Consider the following 25235-nt stretch of genomic DNA (forward strand, 5'->3'; position numbering starts at 1 on the left):
TGTTGTTGCATTTCATTCAATAGTTCTACTATACAATGTGAAGATTATTCCATGTTTTTTTTCCAAAGGAGAGAGAAAACAGTTCTCCCTTTATATTAACATATTTCTTTGTTTACTGATGGGCTCTTTCTAACAGTCTTTTTAGTGAAATGAATACTTGCTGGTTCATTTAGTTTAGCTATTTTAGGTGTTGGGTTTGGTTTCTGTCTGATTGTGGATTAGAAAATTTGTCTGTAGAACCTCCTCAGATGCACTACATCATGGTTTCAACCCATTACTTTCAAGAGACTTTCACCCCTCTCGTAGCTTCAAGGTCCTCTTGCTGAACTCCAGTACAGAACAGCTGTGCATGATAGGCAAATTCTTGTTGATGACTTGGGTTCTGGGACTATTGCTGGAGACTTTTCTGCATTGCCTCAAGGTTTATACACGGATTAAGCTTCTGAATCTGGCCTCACTCTGCTCTACAGGCAGGATACTTGACCTCCACAGTCCTGTCTTCAGGGACTGTCTAGTGACCTCTCTGGAAGTGCAATCATGTGTATTAGAGGGAAGGACAGAAATTGGGAAGGTCACATATGCTAAAGGACATATGTGCACAGCACCCACTCCAGCTCCCGAGGAAGAGATAATGCTCTCTGGGTCTGCATTACATTTGCTGCAGTATGGAGAATTTAGGGAACAATGAGAGCAGCAGGACAAGGAATCATTGTAGCCAGGGAAAAGGAGACCTTGATGATACCCTTCCAAGAAAGGATTTGTATGATATGGAGCTGGTGGGAGGAGGGAGTGATGTGGAAACCAGTCTCTGCCAACTGCAGAATTAATTTTAGCAGTGGAGAAGTGAATAGCAGCATCCCGTGAACATCAGTCATATATGTACTGATAAAAAAATTGGTGCAAACATATGCCTAGCATAATTATTCCTGACTTAAAGAGTGCACTAGGATGGGACTAGAGGAAACCGTAATCCTGGAAACACTCGTATGCTAGGCTCACTCTAGCTACTGAAGTGGGCCTCATTCCTGCAATATCTAAGTTCCTGTCTCTTCCCCTTCTCCCTGATAATTAAGCTGATTGGAGAGCTTAATTTCTATCCAGTACGTTTCCTCTAAGCTTTACAGAACTGTTCCTTCTGGGTCCATGAAAACTGCTGGTTCAGCATTTGAAGAATAACTTTCCTTTTAAGTACGTCTATGTTATCATAAAAGCCAGTATAGTAGAACTGAGATCCATCTCCTCAGTTTCATTGTTACATAGATATCATTCAGTTCTTTTTCCTTTCATTGGCAAAACTATGCTTGGTGCATCCACAACATTTCCCTGATACAACACATGGGCATCTGGCAATCTGTGTTTTTTTTGCTTACAAGTTTTATTGTTGTGTACCTGCCTTGTTGAAAAGATGACTCAAATAAGTTATTTCCTCAAACATTCTTTGTTTTGTTTTCTGCTTTTGGTATTTGCTAACAATCTGCTAATTTTATTTTGGTTTTTTGTTTTTTTAGCAGTTATGAGGAGTGTTGGTGAGTTTTCTGTTTCTGAGCGTTCTGCAGAGAGGGTTTCTGTTCTTTGGGTTTTATTTTTCTTTTCTTTCTTTTCTTTGGCAAATATGTGGTGTGTTTTAAAGTGTGCAGGGCTTTTTAATGTCATGCATCATGGCATTCCTAATTGTGCTCAAAGTAACTGTATCTGCTTTGTAGACCATGATGTGTGAATGACTTTCATTTCATCTGCAATGTTTGTTTGTAATGAACAGCTAGCTTCCTGGCTCTCTCTGATCATAAATGTTAGAAAGCTGAAGATCAGAGCACAAGAATTTTATATCTTTTCCTCTGTTATTTCCAGTGAAAACTGCCTGGAGAGAGAAACTTTCTGCCAGAGGTGGAACATAATTAAGATAACTCTACGTATTTTATATCTTTACGGTGATAGATTGGGCATGGTTTATATTTTTTGTAACCCATGGCTTCATTTAAACATTTTCACATAACTTTTGTTTATTTTTCTTCATGTTGTGGTGTTCAGTGCTATGAAAAGGAAACATTACTGATGGTTCAACAGCACAGAAATTCTGCTCTAAATTACTCATATTGAAGGTTGAACCCCTAATTCACTGAGAGCTTAAGGCTGTTTTACAGTTTGCTGATACAGTACAATGAGAGCTGTTCATTTGAAAAAGCAATTGCAGGTTGGAAAGTAAATATATGTGAACTTTACACCATAATTTTTCCCCCGATCATCCCAGCAAATGTTTGTGATTAAAAATGTAATAATTTTAAATCAGATTTCAATATGCTGCATGGCCATTCCTGCCAAATATGTCTTTATGCATGTTAACCACACTGTTGTGGATGAAATTGCTCAGAGGAATTGTCTCTAAGATCACTAGTCAACAGAGAGCACAAATCATGTACAGTGAAAGTCCTAAAAGCCAAGATTAATTTGCTGTATGGTGTAGCAGTACTGGGGAGTGGTTGTTCTCTGCTCCACTCAGGTGGGTGACCAGAGGGACACAAATAAGGAAATGCTTTCAATAATCACTTCTGCATTGTATCCTTTGAAAATCCCCCATCTTTTCTTGTAATGGAGCTCAGGCAGATACTGGGATTAAGCTCCCCCCTTGCCTTAATATCAGTTAAGGGACAAGAATTGGTATTTGTGGCAATGATTTTAAAGCATGCCCCATGCAACCCTCCTGTCTTACATCGTAGACGCGCTGCAGAAATTAGCATCATTGCTCTAGGGGTAGCAGAGGAATTCACATTCCTCAGAGGTCATGATCTGAGGTAACTGTGCCTGGAAAAGAAAATCCTCTCTGTGTAGTCTGTCAAGTGTAGCTGTGTCCATCAAACAGTGCTGAGATTGGTGCAGACAGTAGGTTCTTCTGTGCTGTTACAGTGTTGAAGCCATTCATGATTGGAGAAAATGAGTAAAATTAAGATAATATGCAATTGGTGTCACCTCATGCTTGATGCCACGTCATGCATGGGCATCACACTTGTCACAACTGGAGCTGATGTAGAGGCCTGATCTATGTATAGCTTTCCTACTCTGAGGAAAGAAACCATCATATTGACTGGCAAAGGGAGCAGTGGTGGGTTGATTCCAAATAGTTAGCTAAAAGCACAACTTCAGCTTAAAGGAATTTTCTAAGCTAAAAGGCAGCTTTTGTGAACAACTCTTCTCAAGTAGGATTAAATTACCCTTTAGAAGTGCTGTTCTCTCTCCAGCAGTTACAGAAGGAGTCCAAGCATCTGTCTTGGACTGTATAAGCAACTTCTGTAGGCATCTAAACTTAGAGGACATAGACTATTCTCCTCCACTGCCAAGTAAGCAGTCTTAGTGGAGCTGCACTATCCCAATATAAAGATATGTTTAATTGCTATAGTTCATTTCCCTTACTATTTGGGAAAGGACAAAATTTGGTATTGCTTTTTACAGCTGAGTTTATAATAGGGAGACTTGCATCACGTCCTTAGTTTAGTATAAAGTGTGTTGTAACAGAAGCTACACCAAGGACAGAGTCCTTGGATTTAGCCTGGAGATGTACATTGTCTTTTATATGTCGTAAGATTGCTTTTGCTGGTGTAACTTCAATCAAGCCTGCAATAGAGGAAAAAATATACTAACAGAAGGATTTTTGTTAATACATTTTTGTTGTGTTTGCATTACGGATCTGGGTGGCATTTGTGTGTTAGAAGGAGTGCAGATTTTCTTTTCATGGTGCTAGTAGCTATATGATAAAACAGGTTTGTAATCCAGGCCTCAGTGAAGCGTCTGTGTCGTAAGGAGAGGGAGAGTGGGGCAAGCTATATCTGTAAACCGTGGTTCTATCTCTGATGGCAAAATCTATCATCTACATTCTCCTCAGCAAAACTGTCCCTCTGGTATACAAATTCTGCCCACTGTCCCTTGGCACAAGGGATTAGTAGATCTGCATCTGAATGCTTTCAGAAAAGGCAGAGAAGGCTGTAGGATCATGTTCCTGCTGTGCAATTGCCCACTGGCCTTTCACTGTTGATTGCTAGCTTAGGTAAATTTTTGTTGTCTGCCATTAATTCCCCAGCATGCTACTGTAATGTTTATACTGCTAGATCAATTTTTCCCCTAAAATCAGTCTTTCTTTTTCAGCACTTCAACAGGTTCCCAGTCTATAATATACATCCCACAGGACATTGTTAGAGCAAAGGAAATCATTGCACAAATCAACACCCTGAAAACGCAAGTCAGTTACTATGCAGAAAGGCTCTCAAGAGCTGCCAAGGATAGATCAGCTAATGGCCTTGAAAGAACACTCGCCATCCTAGCAGACAAGGTAGGAGAACAATAAGTTTCCACACTGAAGCACAGTGTATTCTTTTTTCTGTATTCCAACAACATTCTCATGGAGAAACTGGCATCTCGTGACTTGTATGGGCATACTCTTCACTCGGTAACAAACTGCTTGGATTGCAGGGCCCAAAGAGTTGTGGTGAATGGAGTTAAATCCAGTTGGCAGCTGGTCAAAAGTGGTGTTCCACAGGGTTCAGTATTGGGGCCGGTTCTGTTTAATATCTTTATCAATGACGTGGACAAGGGGATTGAGTGCACCCTTCCTAAATTTGCAGATGACACCAAGTTGGGTGGGAGTGTTGATCTGCGTGAGGGTAGGGTCTACAGAGGGATCTGGACAGGCTGGATTGATGGGCCAAGGCCAATGGTATGAGGTTCAACAAGGCCAAGTGCTGGGTCCTGCACTTGGGTCACAACAACCCCATGCAGCGCTACAGGGTTGGGGAAGAGCAGCTGGAAAGCTGCCCAGCAGACAAGGACCTGGGGGTATTGGTCAACAGCCAGCTGAATATAAGACAGCAGTGTTCCCAGGTGGCCAAGAAGGCAAATGACATCGTGGTCTTTATCAGGAATAGTGTGGCCAGCAGGGCTAGGGAAGTGAGCATTGTCCTGTACTGGGCACTTGTGAGGCCGCACCTCTGAGTTTTGGGCCCCCCACTACAAGAAAGACATTGAGGTACTGGAGCGTGTCCAGAGAAGGGCAACAAAGCTGGTGAGGGGTCTGGAGAACAAGTCTTATGAGAAGCATCTGAGGGAACTGGGGTGGTTTAGCCTGGAGAAAAGGAGGCTGAGGGGAGACCTTATCGCTCTCTACAACTACCTAAAGGAGGCTGTAGCAAGGTGGGGGTTGGTCTCTTCTCCCAAGTAAGAAGTGAAGGATGAGAGGAAACAGCCACAAGTTTCACCAGGGGAGGTTTAAATTTGGATATGAGGAAAAATTTCTTCACCGAAAGGGTTGTCAAGCATTGTAACAGGCTGCCCAGGGAAGTGGTTGAGTCACCATCCCTGGAGGTATTTAAAAGATGTGTAGATGTGGTGTTTAGAGACATGGTTTAGTGGTGGACTTGATAGTGTTAGATTTACAGTTGGACTCAATGATCTTAAATGTCTTTTCCAATGTAAATGATTCTATGATTATATATTTAGTAGGTTTTCTTGAAACATCTATTTTGCCTTGTTCAGTAGTGTATTGTAACATGGAGGGCCACGAAGACGATCAGAGGGTTGGAGTACCTCTCCTGTGAAGACAGGCTGAGAGAGGTGGGGGTGTTAAGCCTGGAGAAGAGAAGACTCCGGGGAGGCCTTATAGCAGCTTTCTGGTATCTGAAGGGGGCCTACAGGAAGGCAGGAGAGGGACTTTTTACAAGGGCATGTAGTGCTAGGATGGGGGGTAATGGTTTCAAACTGGAAGAGGGTAGATTTAGAATAGATATCAGGAAGAAATTTTTCATTATGAGGGTGTTGAGGCACTGGAACAGGTTGCCCAGAGAAGTTGTGGCGGTCCCATCCCTGGAAGTGTTCAAGGCCAGGTTGGATGGGGCTCTGAGCAACCTGGTCTAGTCGAAGGTGTCCCTGCCCATGGCAGGGGGGTTGGAACTAGATGATCTTCAAGGTCCCTTCCAACCTAAACCATTCTATGATTCTACATACGGTCCTAAAGAAAAAGCAAAATGAGACCAGCCTTTAAAATTTGCTGCTTTTTTTTTCAGTCTCCTACTTTTCACACTCTTGCCTTCACCTCCTCTTGAGAGTACAGTAGAGTGCAATGTCCTCTGATTCCTTCTGTTCATTCATCGTATTTCAGAAATGTGCATTTTTTACTTTCTTTTATACCCTTTTCCCCTTTTCTCCATAATCACCCGCGCTTTTTTTGTTTGGTTGTTTTTTTTTAATGTTCCTGTGAGTCATCTGTCAAGCAGCAGCAACTGGGGAAAACTTAAGTAACTGAAACATTTCTGTAGTTTTGCACTGGTGAAATAAGGAATAATGTTGACACAGCCTTTGCTTGAATTATAGTGATTTGAATCAGTTATTTCTTGATGGGTGCTAACAGAACCCAGACTGAACCTGCAGCTGAACACAATCTTATTTAGAGGGACAAAACCCAAATACAGTTTTACTGAACTCTTCAGTCCCTGAAGCAGGTCTGAAGGTTGTAAATGACAGTAATGGCCAATTAACTTGCCATAAATTGTCCTAGTGGAGGGGATATGCATACCACTTTGTAGGGTGCAAAAAATAACGTGACCACATGTAAATGTATTATTTATTATAATATTCACTACCAATGAGTACATTGTGTATAATTGATCTACGGGATTGTCTACAGCTGGACATTGTCTATATGTAACATAGTAAGGGCTTGTTTGTTGGGATTTTTTTTTAAATATACACGCAGGCCAGATGCTTTTCATATTCACGTAACTTACAGAAATCCTTTAATACAACACCACTAAATATGATAGGGAACAATTTGTATTGATTAGGGGTTATATCTTCAGCCCTCCTCTTAGGTCTTATAATTTCAGGCAGGATGGTGGAGGGTAGGCATGGTCTCTCTGGTGTGGAAACTATTGTGCAGGATATAACAATGTCTGTGCATTGTTGTAAGCTTTCATCAAATGGAAAGTGAAGTGCAAATAAAGGTGAATTGCACATGTGTTAGTGAATTTTTCAACAATTGCAAGGTTAGTATAGTAGTACAGACTCTGGAAATGTACCATTTGTGTTTTGGTATCCTATGTTGCTTTTTAAGGCCGTTCTGTAAAATGATTTTAAAGGTACCTTGGAGACCCCTGAACAATGGTTTAGGAGTTAAACAATACTAGTTCTTCTTTTTCTTTCTGAGAAGGAATATAGTATAAATTGTGTACAGGATAATGAAAAGGTTAAAATGTAGGGGGTTTATTGTTTTTTAGACCCGGCAACTTGTCACAGTCTGTGACTGCAAGCTGTTGGCAAATTCAATACATGGACTGAATGCTGCAAGGCCAGACTATATAGCTTCAAAAGCATCTCCAACCTCTGGAGAAGGGGAGCAAGTGATGCTGAGGAATGATCAAGATACACTTGTGGCCAGATGGACAGGAAGAAATAGCCGATCTTCTCTGCAGGTGGATTGGCATGAAGAGGAATGGGTATGTCTGCTTAGTGGAGTAATGAATATTTTCTTCTTTTTGGTTTTTGTTTGTTGTGTTCTTTTGTTTATAAGGTATGTAACTGCTCATCAGATAGGCATGGGATGAATGTTTTGAAGGTGTTGGTCAACTAGCAAAGACGCTCCCTCCATCCTATGCTCAGTTACTCCTTGGCCTGGGGATCCAAACAGGCCTTAATAAATATTTTTGGATCTCCCAAACAGCAGAGATTGTTGCAGTATGTGCATATGAAGTTGGTTCCAAGGGAAAGTAAATAGCTTTTAAAGTAAAAAACCTGACCATACTACAGAGGGCTTTTATACTTCTCCAAGATAAAGCATATTTTGCATATGTTAGCTGTAGAATTCAGCCTTCCTGGGTTTTATTCTCATCTAAATATTTAGAACTTGCAGTCCATCTCTGTTTTGATTATGGACGGCATTTTAAAACTGTTTGCACAAAGAATTTAAATGGTTTTCCTTACCACACTGCCAGTTGAAATGAAAATTGGGCTGTGTAAATTCTGTCATTGTGTAATATAAACAGAAGTGAATTAAATCTCAAAAGTAGTCCAGATTAATTAAAACCATTATTAATATTGTGAAATATCAATTTAGAAATGAGATCCAATTCATTTTGGAAATGGATCCTTGCTAGTTTTAATTGTTTTGACATACTTTGGCTTACAGTCAAACTCACAGTAATGAGATATGAATAAAGGCAACTCAGTTATTTAGGTAGTAATACAATACAGTATTTTTATCTTTATTCACTGAGTTATATAGGAAAAAAGATGCGTGATGGTATACAATTATTATGTCAAACATGAGTTTCATGAATAAACGATAGTGCCAACTCGAAATTGGAATAATAGTGCAGGAAGAGGCACTTAAAATTGTTCAACAAATTTACTTAGAAAATAGCTTTGCAATTTATCATGCTAGTCATATCGCTACATATTGTTGACATGCTGGTATACATTACTTAGATATCCAGAGTTTGTGTGTGCACATAGGTAAACAGGATAGCCCAAAGGAAACTTTGCAAAGGAATTGTGACTAGAATCATGGGAGGGAATACATTGCCAGGGGATTTGTTACCCAATGTCTCTTTTCTTTTTAAATTGAGAAAGAAATGTTTTCTTTTAAGGAGAAAGTTTGGTTGAATGTTGACAAAAGTCTGGAGTGTATTATACAGAGAGTGGACAAACTTCTCCAGAAGGAGCGCTTGCAAAGTGACAGCTGTGAAGATGTTTTCCAGTGTGACATCAGCTGTACTAGTAAGAAAGGTAATCGGGACACTCGTGCCTACTGGATAAATCCAGAAGATTTAAATGAGTCCTCACCATCTTCATCATCCTCACCACCACCTTCATCCATACCATCCTGTGCATGCCATTCTCTCACAAAGACAAGTGCGTATGCCAGACACTGCTTCTCACTGCTGCTCTCTTGCTGTGCGCTGGCATCATTCCTAAGCCTCCATTATGTCCTTCCGTGTGTTTTTAGTTCAGTGGTGGTGTTAAACACTGATGTCAGGCAGAAAGGGACTGTAGTATACTGGGAGCTGCTAAGCCCATTACTTATTTTGAAATCCTGATCCCACTGAAATCATTGCCAAATCCATTGATGACAGTGGCATTTGGTTTTCACACTGGGTGTTTTAAGCTGGTAAAACAGGTGTTTGGGCTAGTGTATGTCAAACACCACCTCTGGTAGCTTTCCTGTTGGCTTCAGCTTCTTTGCAGCAATTGAAGCTTATTGCAGTGATGAATAGAACATGAGAGAAGTGCAGGCACTACTGCAACACTAATGGTCCCAGCTGGGCTGCCAAAGCACAGGAGGGGAGCCAAGAAGTCCTGTTATACTGAGCTGAGCTTGGATAAACCTACTGGAGTTTAAAGCAAATTGTAACCAAAATTGTCAAAAGCTATGGGGCTGAGGCACTCGATTAGTTGGACTTCTTATAGGTGGAAGGTAGGAATTGTCAGTGCAAGCTCTCAGTGGAATAATCCTATCAAAATTTGAGGTAGAGTGGGTGCTGGATTTAATCCAGCATAATGGCATGAGCACGTGAATGAAAGATGTTCTTATCAATTTAGGATGACAGTTTTGCAGCCGTGCATTAAATTTCAGAATTATTTAATTTACATATGTACTTACTTGATTTATTCTCACATTCTTTACATGTGGTCACTATGATTTGGCCACTTTATAGAGCAGGTGTGCCAAGCTAAGCTCTAGAAAGATTTTTCAATTTCAAAAAAAAGCTCTAGAAAGATTTGTGTTTTCATTTCCTTTTCCTGTTCTGTCTTACTGTTTGATGGCCCTTTGTCCCTTACGTGTGTCTGTGACTTCATGTCCATCCCATTGTTAATGTTGCAGTGGAAGGCAGTACCTTAAGAAAAAGAAAGCAAGAAGGAAGTAAAAATAAATGTTAATACATTTTTGTGTAGCTTTGTTTATGTTACATATGATTTGCTCAGTATCTTAAATGGCCATGTTTTTCTAGATTAAACTGACATTTTTGTGTATTATAAAGGAATAGGAGAATTGGTTCTTGTTTCAGAATGTGTTTGCTATTAATCTTTGACTAAATTTCTTCTACCAGTTTGATAACTTTAAATGTTTTTGTTTGCTAGCTAATTTACATAAAGTTTTGTATGTATGCACCTCATATCAATGATTAAAAATTATGGGCTTTTAATATTAAAAAAGAATAGGAAAAATCTTTGGTGGGTAATACCAGAAGCTTTTCCCAAGACAATTCAATGCTGTAAGCATCTTAAAAAAAATCATTTTCTTTCCTTTTCAGTCAATCTTTTAAATCTACTCTGGATCTTGGTACTTCAGCTTTAAAGCTAAGGGGCTTGCTTCCCAGTGCTTCCTAAGTGTAAGGACTAGATCTGAAGTCTGACTGTCAACCAATGTTGGATGAATGTAACTTAAAAAATCCTAGAGAGAATCCTGTTTCTTAGGTAGATTTCTGGGGCAAACATTGTTCGTCAGTCTTAATGAGCAATTTGAATTGCACTTGGGAAGTTTATTGTAAGCCAGGGAAATCTGAATATTTGATCACATTCTCATCAGATGTAGTTCCTAATTAGTGGTCAGTATTTTTGACAGAGGAACAGGTTCAATACTACGAAAAAACCCTGATCTTACTGAAATCAATGGGAATTTTCCCACTAAGTTCCTTTCCTTGACTCCACACCATATCTGGCCTGTTAAATGGTTTTAAACTAAAATAGGGTAGATTTAGACTAGATATAAGGAATTTTTTACAATGAGGGTGATGAAACTCCGGCACAGGTTGCCCAGAGAGGTGGTAGAGGCCCCATCCCTGGAAGCATTCAAGGTCAGATTGGACGGGACTCTGAGCAGCCTGATCTAGTTGAAGATGTCCCTGCTCATTGCAGGGGTGGGGGTTGGACTAGATGACCTTTAAAGGTCCCTTCCAACCCAAACCATTCTGTGATTCTATGAATTCCCTTTCACTGTCACTTTCCCCAACTGATCATGGGAATAGTTCAGTGACAAAGAAGATCCTTTCTCTCAGCTCAGAATCACAACATTTTAAAGTTTTTTCTTGTCATGTATTCAAAGAACCAACACTTTTTATGTTAGTAATTCTGAATTTTGAATAAATGACACTGAGTAGAGAGCAGACTTGCAAAAAAGAACGTTGGTGTTTTTTTTGAAAGCAATGTAAAAAACAACAAACCAAGATAGTTCTAGAAATGGTAAGAGGGAGACAGTAAAATGTTATTGAAGGACTTCAGAGGATCTCTCTAGAAACAAATGTTTGTGAAGGAAAATACTGCCTAAAATAGTAGAAGGGAGACTTAAGAAATTCTTTTAACATTTAGTTTCGTTATAGGCATAGGTACTCATTGCTAAAATTGCATGGGGGCATATAGCTTCTTTAATGAACATGGTGAGTTTTAATTTACTGACAGGTTTTTATGTTGGATTGTCTAGCTCAGCTGATTGTCCTAACGCACACAATTGAATTTGATATTTTTTGTTGTTATTTTCAAATTTGTAATTCACTGACTGGTGAATCTAGATACAAACAACAGAATTTTAAATCCTGTTAGCTTAGTAAACTACTTTTCATTAATGCAAGACTTGCTATAACAGGGTATGTATTATTTTTTTACTGTTTGCATTGTACTGTAGTGTATTTTCATCTGACAGCTTGTTCCTCCCATTAAAGTGAGTGTGGAACACTCACAGGCTTCACTGGTGAGGTTTCAGCCCATTAATATACAATCTAATGCTTTTGTTAACTATTTCAGAAATTACATAACCGAGATTTGTCTAAGATAGCAAAGTACTTTTTCTTTACTACCTTTGACTTGTGGGTGCCTTAATGTCATTTTCTGTTAAGTGCATTGAACTTACTGCTAGTCTTTTGCTATTCTGTTTAGCAGCCTTACTGCCAGCTTATTCTATAATTGCACTACACCAGTGGTTCTCAAATTGTGCCCTGTGGATTGCTGGGGATTGACAGTGCGCTTGCTGGTAATCCACAGAGAGCACCTGAGCTAGCAGGTACTGGCTTTCCTCCAAGCCCCCATCCGGGTGTTCCTCTGATCAGGAGGAATGGAGGAGACAGCCCATGCCCTTGGTGCCTGCAGGCAAAGGAGTATCTCTGCTTAGCTCCTCTTCACTCAGCTAAAGTGTTTGAGAACCCTGGAATTGAGCATTTGAGTTGCTTGTGTTTAGACTGTGTTGCTGCTCTTTAATCATGCATGTTGCCCCTCCATTTCTGTGCAGATTGCAGCCCTACTCCGGAAGAATCCGGCCCAGGTATGTGCATTCATGGCTTCTGCTTCTTCTGAAAATTGCAGGGGTTTGTTCATAATTAACAACTGAACAAGTGCCTTGCTGTTAAGATTGACCATTTTGAAATGGTAATCCTCTGCAATATCACGTGAGTTACCTAAGCATACTGAGAAATTACTGTTTCCTAAATAATAGTGCGAGGGGCTATCTGGTAACTTCTCATGTCCAGGTGGGGGAGAGCACTGGTTCATGGTCTCTTTGGTTTCTCCAGTTCATGTGTTTTAGAAGACTGTTGTAGGTGACAATGATTTGAGACCTATTCCAAATGTTATTGAAGTCTATGGGAGCCTGACATTTCAGACATGCCCTTTCATATGTGCTGTTGAGCTGGCCTTTCTGAATGAGAACTCAAGCAGAACATGGAGCAGTCAACAAGGGTGATGGAAAATCTCTGTTGTGGGTACGCACCAAGCGGTGTTGGGCACTGCAAATCTAATGTTTCAGAACGCAGAATTTAGGAGACTTTCATCCCACTGTTAACCTTCATTCCTCTGTCCTTGTACTTCCGCACACTTGTGTTGCATTTACAAGGTCTGAATAACATGCCTGTCTTATACCACTCTCTCACAGCTAGATGGCTGTAACTTCTCCCATTTGAGAGTAGTGTAGTCTGAGTGCAGTGAAGGTTCAGTCTTTGAGCTCTTACAGCATGGGCTCTTGGTTTTAGTAAAACCAATGGGAAATAAAGCCCCAGTGCAGGTATGATTTTCAGCTTAATGAAGTACGTTAATGTTCTTCTTGGCTATCCACCCTGTTTCCTTCAATCACTGAGAAAATGTTTTTAAACAATAAAAAACTCCACAAGTTTTTCATTCTTGGAGTATCCCTTTAGTTTTGCAAAACAGAAATGTGGTGCATAGATTAATACTATTTATTTATTTTTAAGATGGGAGTAATTAAAAGCAGTCAGGTCACCCCACCTGGGTACCCAGATACACCCAAAACAATCTTAAACTTAAGGGGCTGAAGCTGCAGTGTAGCGAAGCACTTAATGCTTGCTTCCCTCTGAAGCCAAATGTGACGTGACTGTGTGCTTAAGTGGATTGCTGATTGTACTTTACTGGAACAGGGCTAAGCAACTACCACTTATTTAATAAATCTCTTTTTTAGAGATCATGAGTCCTTTTAACCCTGATGTAAACCAAGGGCAACTGTGGGTGCCCGGTACATTGACTTATGGATGCTAGGGTTTTTTTTAATGTGAAAAGACTGAAAATGTCTTTTCGAGGCTCTGGAGGACGGTTAGTTTAATAATATTTTTATTGCCCTAGAGAAGAGAGACTCTTAGGGGGGAAAAAAGCAAAACCTTTTCCCACCTGATATTACATCCTTGATTTATACAGGCTTTATGTATTAGATTCTCTTGAGAAGACTTTTTTTAATAAAATAGTCAGTAGTGTACAGAGAAGGTCCACTATGTGAACTCATAGGCCTTCCCAGCCTCCCTTGCTCCCACCCTCCCTCTCTCCCCTCCTGCCCTCCCTCCCACCTGCTTCCACCCCTTTTCAAAACGCCACTTCTCAAAGTGTACATTAAGGTATGTCTTTGCTCAACAGCAGTTATAAGAAAAATAGCAAAGATTTACAGGGTCAAGTTGGGCCCTTATTTGCCAGCCAGAATTCAGTTGTAGCTGTTAGTGTGGCGACTACAGGATTTTTCTCTTGCTGTACAGTATAAAGTACTTAAAGTAAATTATAGGCATCCTGCTGGTTTGTACAATGCCAGTTTTTAAATGGCATGTCTTGGACCAGGTCTCCAGCGGCTGTAAATCTATAACAACTTGTTGCATGTCCATTGTTTCAAGCCCTACACCAAAGCATCCTACCTATGGATCTGCCCAGTGGAGTCTATAATATTTTTTAAAAGTTTGTGGTCATCTCATAGAATATAACAGCAGAGCTCAGAGTAGATTTCACATTAGAATTAGTGTGTCATGGTGTTTGAAGGTACCATTGATTGATTTGATAGAAAATATACTTTCAGTAATAAAGTTCTGTTAGGAAAATAATTGAAGGGAAGACAGAAGGACGGGAAAATCCAGGTGAAAGTTGAACACTTAAGGTTTTTTCACATTTATTTAAACTCTGCCAATGAAATGTTCCAACCTGATTTGAGCCTGGGAGTGCAATTCATTTTATTCCTGTTTATTGTTAATATCACTACTATTAACTAAAAAAATAAGAGAACACGGGTGAAGTAGGTAGCTAAAAACATTTAGAATTTTGCAGGCTGACATGGGTTTGTTTTTTCATGGCCAAAATTTTAAACCAAGAAAATACACAGCATAGAGGATTTTTGCTCGTTACCCTGGATAAGCCACTGCATTGCATGTGAATGTTGGGAGGAAAAAAAACATGTAACAATCACTTTAACTTCAGGCAGGCTGGTATACCAGCAGTGTACTTTGTGATTACCACAGATAAACATATCTTTCAAATGAAGTGCTGCCAGACACACTACAATTTTAAATCTCCACTGACTTAATAACTATATACATGTATGTATATCCAGGCTTTGAGATGATGATGATGATGTGCTGGAAGATCTTTTCAGTTCTTTTTGTCATTCTCATTTGTTTATAGAAAAGCTCTTTAATACAGCAAGAGAAACACTATTAGTATCCTCTGTGTTTCGCTTCTTAAGTATTCACAGGGCCATGTTATGGCATCTGATTTATTTTGAGAGAAAATAGTTAATAGAATATAAAAACTAAGCTGCAATTCCTCGCCTGTTCTTTTAATGTTTCCTGCATTTTTTTGTGGCAATGGAATAGAGCCAAACAATTTCCTTTTTGTGTAGTTAATTAGGTTATCTATCTACTGCATAGAACTAAAGGAAAAAGGGTATTTCTGTTAATCTTGTCAGTTATGTTTCTGTTAACAAACTTCCAAAGTTCCCCTCTTTGGCTTGTTATCAAAGAAACTTTTATTATTACTAGCGCTTAGTCCTGCCTTTGAGTCAAAATCCCAAACAACTTCCTTTCAGGGACTTGAAGTGTCCCATTCATGCAGGTTCTGATCTGTACATTGCCTTGTTCCTACAGCCAACCAGGCTGGGAGTTGTGTGTGTTCTGTTTGTGAGCTCCAGTGCTTTTTAAAAATAAAACACATTGTCCTTCCCTTTGAAAGAGAAGTGTTCTTCTGTTTCAACCTTACATTAAGGAGGGCAAAACCAAAGCACTGTTCTATTTGCTTTTTATATTGCAGAATGGATTGTGGCATAGCATCTGAATAATTTTTCGTACGGTCATGGAAATGGGTTTTTAAAATTGGTGGTTGATTTAGACAAAAGATGAAAGAAGGAAAGAAGAGAAACTGAGTTTGTGGGGCATTTTAAGGCAGAGCAATCTCTTAGGGAGAAGGAAGGTATAATGTTTGGGCTACTAAAATAGGAGTTTTGCAACCCAGTTTAATTTCTGTGCTTCCTGTGTAGGACCTTGAACAGAGTCCCTCTGGGACATATCTCATGTATTTCAGTGGAAGTCAAGCTCCAAACTACTTCCAATGATCTCGCTAACTCCCATCTAAATCAGTTTACTTAGTGTTGCTTGCTAGCTAGCTCTAAGCCTTCAAAGCCACTCAGCAGACAGAGGACACTTAGAAGAGTACCTGCATGAGTTTTTCATCTCTCTGCCATATTATTCCTGTGCGGCAAATGGGAGATAAGCATCTTCTTACCTCACTGAGGTGCAACAATGATCAATAAGGTGGTGAGGCAGTTGAATGATACACCTATGAGCCCACAAAAGATTCAAAGGCAAGACATCTGGGAGAAATCTCATTGACAGAAATGGCTAAGCAGATTGTTCACTATTTATGTTATACGATGGACTCCATACTGTCTGTCAATGTATGCACTGTGAACGGGTATGTTTGAACATGCATACACAGTGATATGCACTTGTGTATATAGATATTAATCTTTCTGTTATACTTTCCAAATCAGCTATTGTATAGCCTGTTCTGTGGGCACAAATCTGGGAGCTATTACATGGTCAGGAAAGTCATAACAGCCTTGCAGAGTAAAATTCTCCATATTTTCCTCATGCAATAACCACTCTGTAAGATTACTTAGTTAATAACAAGAAGGGAGTAACCAGCCAGCCAAAGTAAAACAAGCCCTAACTGTGAATTATCAACAACTTTGACGTGCAACAGGAATTTTCTTCTTAATGCATGTTTGTTTCAAATAAAGTACTTACAGTGCTGCTAATTTTTGTCTTTTAACCAGGTGAATGGAGCGAAGCTCTTTATCCCTTGCTGACAACACTCACAGACTGCGTAGCCATGATGAGTGACAAGGCAAAGAAAGCCATGGTCTTTTTATTAATGCAGGACAGCGCCCCGACAATAGGGCTCTGTCTAAGCCTTCAGTATCGCAGGGATGTTGTCTTCTGCCAAACTGTAAGCAAGCAAATATGCATGGTTTGATTGCACTTCAGCATGTGGTGGGGTTTATATGAAATATGAAAGGTGACCTTTTTCAGAATTTTTCAGATCTATTCTATTCTCAGGTTTAACACTGTGATCTCCTTTCACAGGCTGTGCTATACTGTCCTTACTGGTCACTTACATGCATTTGGCATTATATAACTTAAGCGTCCCCTTGGATATACATTGTCTACTTAAAAAAAAAATAAAATCCAGAACTAGTGAAAATATCTTACTGTCTACAGAAATAACCTTTGCCTTCCAAATGCCACCAAACTAAAACCAGAAGTAAGATGTGAAAGAGGGGGAAAGAATAGCCCATGAGCAGAAAGTGTACTCATTTGGTTACCTTTTGTTGTTTTCTGCATTGAGAAAACCAACAGGACCTGCAGTACCTAAGAAGAGAAGTCCAGCTACAGGGAGAGAAATGACTGGTTTGGGGGTTTTTTTTTCTTTCTAGAAGTTCTGTTTCAGAGCCTGCCGGGGTCTCTTGTGTCAGCCACTGACTAGCAGGTTTCTGCACTAAAAAACCTTCCACATTTCTTCTGTCTACTATACTTCTGTAGTATGTCTACTTCCTGTGAAATCAGTATCTCATTCATTTATTTCAAACAGCTTATCTCTTGGACATTGTTTGGTAGGACTGTTGTCCCAAAATGTGATATCTCATAGAGATAAATTAAGGGAATTTTTCTATACAAAACCCACTTCATATTGCAGATAGTTTTAAAACTCAATGCTTTGACTATGTTTACCCATCATAAACAGAACTTTATTCCCTTTTGTTTAATTCTGTAGCAAAGTCAAACACCTGTGTACATAACATACGGCAATCACCTGGGAAATTCCTTTGTTGACAGAGTGAATTAAGACTAGTACTAATCTTAGAACTTAGTACTGATCTTAGCACTAGTCTTCAGGACCTTGTCCTGAGTATCTTTTAACACTAGTGTTTGAATCTTTGCATAAAGCAAACAGGTATTGCATTTTTAAGCTTTTTAAAAATGTTATTTTAAAAAAAAATAAGTTCATTCATACTATCAAAATTCATGACCTGGAACTAGCTGTGTTGCTTTTCCATCTGTAACTAAAACAGTTCTCCCAGGAGACTCTTTTGTAATTCGTAAGTTGTAGACCCTAATATAAGTGATTGTGTCCAGAAATCAAATAGATGTGAGATCAACAGTAGTCTCACTTTGGGAGAGCTTGTGAGATGAAGGCAGTGTGCCCTAAATCTGTTTTTATGAATGTTTTTGATTTTTGTTGGTTGGTTGTCTCTCTTCAGCTGCAAGGAAAAGAAGAGTGGCATTTAAGGGAAAAGAGCGTCAGTCTGACAGATTTTATGGCACCTCTCATATGTGATATTGTTTCCATTTGGGGCTGAAGAACCTTTTTTGTCTTGCGTCATTTCACTCTTGTCTGTTTTCTCTCCTGCAGCTGACAGCTCTCATTTGTGGTTTTATTATCAAGCTGAGGAACTGTTTGCACGATGATGGATTTCTAAGACAACTCTACACCATTGGCTTGCTGGCGCAGTTTGAGAGCCTGCTGAGCACTTATGGTAAAGGCACAGGGCAAGTGGGTGGTATTAGCTGTTGAGTCAGCAAATTCTCCATTAAATTGGGTACAGCAGAATGAGTATTTGGGACAATCTGCAGCTTGGCTACAAAATGATTTTGAAAACTGAAATGCAAACCAGATTATATTTGGAGTACTTAATTAGATAACAACTCTGAATTTCTTCACATTTAATTGAATTACTTCTGAAAGATAAAGTGTACTTGCCTTATAATATAATGTCAAAGGTTTAAAAAAACTCAAAACTTATCGTAGTGATTGTTTTTTTGCTTTTTTGGGTTTTTTTTTTTCTGAAAAGAAGTGGATTAAAGTTCTAGTAAGCTGGGAGAAACTGTGCCCAAAATATGCGTTTTGAATTTTCTTGACCTACTGTAGTCCTACAGTACAAAGTTAGATTGAAGAGAGAATACAAAAAAGGAAAGTACTTCACTCGAAAGTGTTTTGCTCCTGTGTCTGAACAGCCATCTGGATGCCAGTTAGGGAATGCTTTACTGAACAAATCTGGAATATCTTGTAACTTTTCCAGCACACTTTTCCAACACAAAGGATATCGTGGCTGTGACAACGCTGAGAAGTACTTATAGCATCACCTAAATTGGAAAATCAGCATATAATCTACTTGAAGAACAGTAGTCTGGACTGTGGTAGATAATTGGTGTTTTCTAAACTTGCTAAACTCATAGTCAGTCATGACATTGTCTGCAGTCTGTAGGTCAGTGTGAAGGCCTGGGCTCCAGATCCTCTTCGTCCATAGAACTTCTTTATGAGAGCGATGACCTACAGTCATCATCAAATTGATAAAGGGAAGTTGTACGTAACAAGTAATGATTACGATTCACTTTTTCCTCCTTGATTTAGGTGAGGAGCTGGCAATGCTGGAGGACATGAGTTTGGGAATCATGGACTTGAGGAATGTAACCTTTAAAGTAACTCAGGCCACATCAAATACATCTACTGACATGCTGCCAGTCATCACTGGAAATCGGTAAAAGAAATGCAGGGGGAGGGAGCAGGAAGTGGGGTGGGACTGCAAGTGGGAGAAGAAGTGATACTGTACTTGAGATGAATTATGTGCTTTTGTACTGTGCTGATTTTCTCCTCAGAACTTTGAAGAAATGCTTTGAAGTGGACTTACTCATTTTTACTGATGTTTCATTTTACAGGGAGTTAAGCTGAAAAGAGATATATGGCAAGGCTGAAACCATGGCAGTATTTTATGAATAAATATAAACTTGACCTAGCCTTCCACAATCATAAGCGAAAAGTATTCAATCTTTTCTTGAGCACTTGTGCTGTTTTTAAATTTCAGACTGACTTTTGAGGCTGATCTCATTGTCTGAAATTCACTGCTGTCGATCAGTGCTTTACTGTATGCCACTGACTAATGGGCCACTTTTAGCACAACAGGACACAGAACGTGTATCAGGCAGCTGACAGGCTGCTGCTGAGGTCAGGCGTATTTAGGATCAATTTCCAAACTACCAAGGCTAAGCTGGCTTTAACTTACAGATGCTTGTGAAACATCAGGCTGCTGCTCAGTTTGGCCACTTGTCTGAAAGGAGATATTTTCAAGATTGCTTAAAAGCAATTTTTGTTTTAAAAGTCTGAAGTAACAAACATTCACATCCTCACATAAAGTGGAGTGGGAGTGATCTGTTACAGCTTTATTAGGATGGGAAGCATTTACAACAGAGTCGCGCTTCAGTTGGAATGCTGCAGCCTGCTTATCAGCGGGCCTTGCACTGGTTTCTGCCATGAGGCTGATGGGCTCCTGCAGTAGAGTTCTTGCCCAGAGGGAGACAGTTCACAGATGGGGATGAAGCTGTGGAAGGACAGAGGCCTCAGAAAAGTTAATGTTTTAATGTTTCTTTTTTTCAAAGTCTTTTGAATCTGATTTCTGGAGGAGATAAGGCTTATTTGATTACAGTGTGCTGTACCAAGCTCCACTGGAGCTTTGCCCGGCTTTGTCCACATCTCAAAAAGAGCTAGAATTCTCAAAGATAAAAACATTTAGAGGAACTTTGTTTAATTAAGGTTCACGTGCAATGAAAATTGGCCCAGCTGAAGGAGGTCTGCAGTACAATCATGTATGTTACGGAAATTGCTGAGACCTGTGAAAATGGCTGACAGCTGACAGCAAATTCCTTTCAAAGAAAATCTTCAGTTGAAACTTGCCATCAGCTATAGGACACTAATCATCAGGAAACCAGTCTTCGTTAGTTTCAGGTCTGATAGTGTTACCTATTATTTTGCTGTCTAGATTTTACTCAAGAAAAAGAAGAAAGAAATCATGCATGTTTATTTTGGTGCAAACTATTGGAAGCTTTACATTTAGAGGTGAAAACAGGTTTTTTGCTTTCAGACATAGCATAAGATTTGTGTGTCCCTCCAATGTAAATGTGGGACAGACCAATTTTGATTACCTTGTAATATACTCCTCAAAGCTCTTTTGCTATACTTGAGAGTACATGCTGTACTTGAGCGTTCTGCACTCTAAAGACTTGGATGTAACACTAAGGTATTGCTGCTGATAGGTTAACACACAGCACACAAACCACAATAACTTGTGTCTTGGCATTTGCAACATAGGGTAATATGACATACCTTAGTCTGCACTGATGTTATAGGATAAGATAAGTTGCGTTACCTCACATTTGCCATGAGATAAAGTATACGCAGTGCTCTTTGCTGTAGCTCAGCTGACCCACGGTAACCTGTTGTGCTGCAGGAACGGCTTGTTGGTCTGAGTCGTAAGTTTCTGTATCAGTGCTTTTGTTAGCTCCCCCTTCAATTTATGCTTATCATTGCCTCTATCCTTCTGCTCAGAATTGTCAGTACTACTGACTGTGTATAAAAATGTATCCTTTTATGCATGTGCATCGTCACTAGCCTTTATCACTTTAAAATCAAATATGCCTTACTCTTGATGAGATGGGAACATGCCAAAATTTGACTTTTTCTACTCAAGTTGTACAAAAGCTGCAGTATTAATGAGCAGAGCAAAATCAGCTTTTGTCAGGAAATCAGCAGATCTGGTTGAAATGTCCATGAGGATGTAAAAATCAACATTACAGGTTGCTGCAGGTTTGGTTTTGAACTAGAATAGCTTTTCTGATTAGGAGCAAGCTGTGGCAATTCCTTGAAGTCCTCGGTTTTGAATGATACTTATTTTTTAATAGTTGTATTATGTTCTAGATGTTATCCCTCTTTATATAAATAACACATTCTTGGAATGTAGCTTTTTGATCTTTATATCTAATAGCTGTTTATTTATTTGCAGTGATGGATTTAATGTGAGGATCCCTTTGCCAAGCGCCTTGTTTGATTTGTTGCCGCGAGAGATTCAAAGTGGCATGTTACTGAGGGTTCAGCCTGTTCTTTTCAATGTGGGAATCAATGAGCAGCAAACCCTAGCAGAGAAGTATGTATTCAGTCATGCAAGCTCAACCTTAATGGCGGTTCCGCAGTCTCCTGTTCTGATGGACGTATGTCTCTATGGAGTTGCACTGTTGCATTACTAACAGTGATTCAGTTTCTCCAATACATGAACAAGGGAATACTAAATGAAGCTGTCAAATGCAACACAAACAAAAGGAGGTCCTGCTTTATATGGCACATAGCTGTGGAGATCCTTACCTCATGGCTTTGAGTCTAGTGCAGATTTATGTGGTTCAGAAGTGAATTTACAGAAGAGGAAACATATCACGGGCTGTTTAATACAGAGGTGCTGCTTGTGACTTGAGACCTCTGTGAGTGACAGATCACTAGAGGCTAAGAGATTATTCTGAGTATTGATGTGTATTTGCCCTCTTGGTTCTGCACTATTCCTAGACTCCCTCTTCTGACCACTGTCAAAAACCAGGATAATGGGCTAGATGGACTTTTTTTCTAATATATCTTTGCAGTGCTTCTATAATGCAACACTATTCTTGTAAAGCTGAAAAATATAATTATGTAATTATATTTGCGGCAGAAACTGTTCGGTTTTGGAAGAGCCACCAGAGCTTCCCCTCTGTTGTGGCCATGACCTGTAAAGAATACATTGACAGAGCACTGCTGTAATGGAGATCTCCAGTGAAGTCAGGCACATGTGTGTTGTGACAGCAGCCTTGGTAGTGGGGTGAAGTGTGCAGTGTGATGGTGGACAACTAGAAAAAGTCTAACAAAGGCATTCCAGCAGTTACTGTTGTCCTCTGTTGCCTATAAAGGGAGCCCAAGGTAACTAGCATAGTTACAGATGTCAACACTTTGTGTGCATATTTATGTATGTAGATACAGTTAGATGAGATGAATCATGACATAGTTGACAATATTTATTACATTCATGGTTTATTACTCCTAGATCCGTATTTCTCATTTACATATCTGAAGTCAAAGTCCTCAATACTCTCTACTGGTGTTATGGTTATCATTAGGTTATGAACTAAACTAGTAAATCCATTATTAAAAGTTTGAATTTAGGCAAAATGATTTACCAGATGGGTATTTAATATTGAAAGAGAGACACAAAAGCCAACACATTTTAAATACTATTTTCTACAAGATTTTTCTTTCACCTTCCTTCCCACTTTTCCCCTCACATTCATGTATTTTGTTTTTCTGTAATGAATCACTACAACACTTCTCTGTTACACTTTACTCTGCATTTGAATGGTTAGGAATTTTGTGGGATGCATCTTTAAACTGTTTTCTGATAGTCATATTGCCAAGTGCAGTTGTTTTAAAGAAGACAAGAAACATTCTACCTTGGGTTTAATTGTTCCCTTCTTCACCTTTTAAAGGTTTGGAGACACCTCACTGCAAGAAGTAATTAACATGGAAAGCTTAGTGCGGTTGAATTCATATTTTGAACAGTTCAAGGAAGTTTTGCCTGATGATTGTAAGTATTCAGTAATTAATGGCAAATGTGGTTGAACAGCACAATTCAGGCTGGGTTTTTTTCATTTGTTTGCCTCATGTTAGTTGTTTAAATGTTGATGATATGCCAGCATTAGTAACCTCCAAGAAATGATGCAGCTCTATTTTAATACATTAGTACTAAGTAGAGCAGATTCAAGAGGTTTAAAGGTCAGTCTGATTAATTTTCCTTTTTTAATATACTTTTACTTTAAATCTCTAAGTGGCATTATGTACTGTATAAACATGCAGCCAGGCAGTTAGATTGCCGTCAGGGGAAGGCATAAAAGTGACAGGTTATAGCAGCAGCACTTTTATGTGCAGGTTTTGGTCATTTTGTCTGCACCTATGATAACCTGCACAGAGAGCAACTGCGAGTTTTTAGGAAGTTAAATCACTTTGCCTCTGCTTATCCTTTGGTACTTGCCTATAATTGTTGCATCTGCAGCCAGCAGCAGAGAAGTCTAGCACCTGGAAGAGAAACCATAGCTACAAGCTTGAATTTCACTGATTATATAGGAAAATTAATTAATTAATTCTAAGCGCTGCAGAATTTCTAAGAAGTGAATTACTGTCTTAGCTTTGTTAGCTCCCTGTCCTTGTTCCATTAGCTCTCCTTCTCTTTAGAAATACTTGGGGAGATGGTCTGTGCACTCCTTTTATTTAAAGTTATTCCTTTATTTTTAGGAGTAGAGTTCAAGCAGAGCAGTTCAGGATAGGCACAATATTGCTAACCATAGAATAGAATTATAGGATCATTTAGGTTGGAAAAGACCTTTAGGATCATCAAGTCCAACTGTAAACTTAACACTACCAAGTCCACCACTAAACCATGTCCCGAAGCACCACATCTACACGTCTTTTAAATACTTCCAGGGATGGCTACTCCACCACTTCCCTAGGTAGTCTGTTCCAATGCTTGGCAACTCTTTCGGTGAAGAAATTTTTTCTAATATCCAATCTAAACTTCCCCTGGTGCAGCTTGTGGCTGTTTCCTCTCGTCTTATCACTTCTTACTTGGGAGAAGAGACCAGCCTCCACCTCACTACAACCTCCTTTCAGGTATTTGTAGAGAGTGATAAGGTCTCCCCTCAGCCTCCTTTTCTCCAGGCTAAACCACCCCAGTTCCCTCAGCCACTCCTCTTAAGACTTGTGATCTAGACTGCTCAGCAGCTTTGTTGCCCTCCTCTGGACACGCTCCAGCACCTCAATGTCTTTCTTGTTGTCAGGGGCCCAAAACCGAACACAGTATTCATAGAATTGTAAAATTGTCTAGGTTGGAAAGGAACTTGAAGATCATGAAGTCCAACCATCAATCTAACACTGGCAAAACGACCGCTAAACCCCGTCCACAAGCACCACGTCTACCCATCTTTTAAATAACTCTAGGGATGGTGACTCCACCGCTTCCCTGGGTAGCCTGTTCCAATGCTTGGCAACCCTTTCGGTGAAGAAATTTTTCCTAATACCCTATTTAAACCTACCCTGACATAACTTGAGGCCATTTCCTCTTGTCCTATCGCTTGTTACTAGTGAGAAGGGGTCAACCCCCCCTCTCTACAACCTCCTTTCAGGTAGTTGTAGGGAGCAATAACATTTCCCCTCAACCTTCTTTTCTCCAGTTCCCTCAGCCACTCCTCATAAGACTTGTTCTCCAGACCCTTCACCAGCTTTGTTGCTCTTCTCTGGACACACTCCAGCACCTCAGTGTCTTTCAAGGTGGGGCCTAACCAGTGCTCAGTACAGGGGGACAATCACTTCCCTAGCCCTGCTGGCCACGCTATTCCTGATACAGACCACGATGTCATTTGCCTTCTTGGCCACCTGGGAACACTGCTGGCTCATATTCAGCCAGCTGTCAAGCAACACCCCCAGGTCCTTGTCTGCTGGGCAGCTTTCCAGCCTTGTTGAATCTCATCCAACTGGACTTGCCCCATCGATCCAGCCTGTCCAGATCCCTCTGTAGAGGCCTTCTACCCTCAAGAAGATCCCCCCCCCCCCGCCTTGGG

The 25235-nt window shown here is 39.8% G+C and overlaps 1 protein-coding gene across 1 annotated transcript in view; it reads left to right on the forward strand.

Moving 5' to 3' along the window:
* The window catches only part of INPP4A (inositol polyphosphate-4-phosphatase, type I, 107kDa), a 53120-nt gene that overhangs the window by 16145 nt on the left and 11740 nt on the right, over positions 1-25235 (forward strand). The window contains exons 13-22 of the mRNA XM_009883096.1: positions 1512-1526; positions 4135-4318; positions 7254-7472; positions 8622-8886; positions 12254-12286; positions 16553-16725; positions 18190-18313; positions 19189-19315; positions 21611-21751; positions 23112-23209. Coding sequence (XP_009881398.1) covers positions 1512-1526; positions 4135-4318; positions 7254-7472; positions 8622-8886; positions 12254-12286; positions 16553-16725; positions 18190-18313; positions 19189-19315; positions 21611-21751; positions 23112-23209 — 1379 coding nt within the window. The remainder of the gene's footprint in view (positions 1-1511; positions 1527-4134; positions 4319-7253; positions 7473-8621; positions 8887-12253; positions 12287-16552; positions 16726-18189; positions 18314-19188; positions 19316-21610; positions 21752-23111; positions 23210-25235) is intronic.

This window comes from Charadrius vociferus, unplaced genomic scaffold (genome assembly GCF_000708025.1).
Source record: "Charadrius vociferus isolate BGI_N301 unplaced genomic scaffold, ASM70802v2 scaffold92, whole genome shotgun sequence".
Taxonomy (NCBI): domain Eukaryota; kingdom Metazoa; phylum Chordata; class Aves; order Charadriiformes; family Charadriidae; genus Charadrius; species Charadrius vociferus.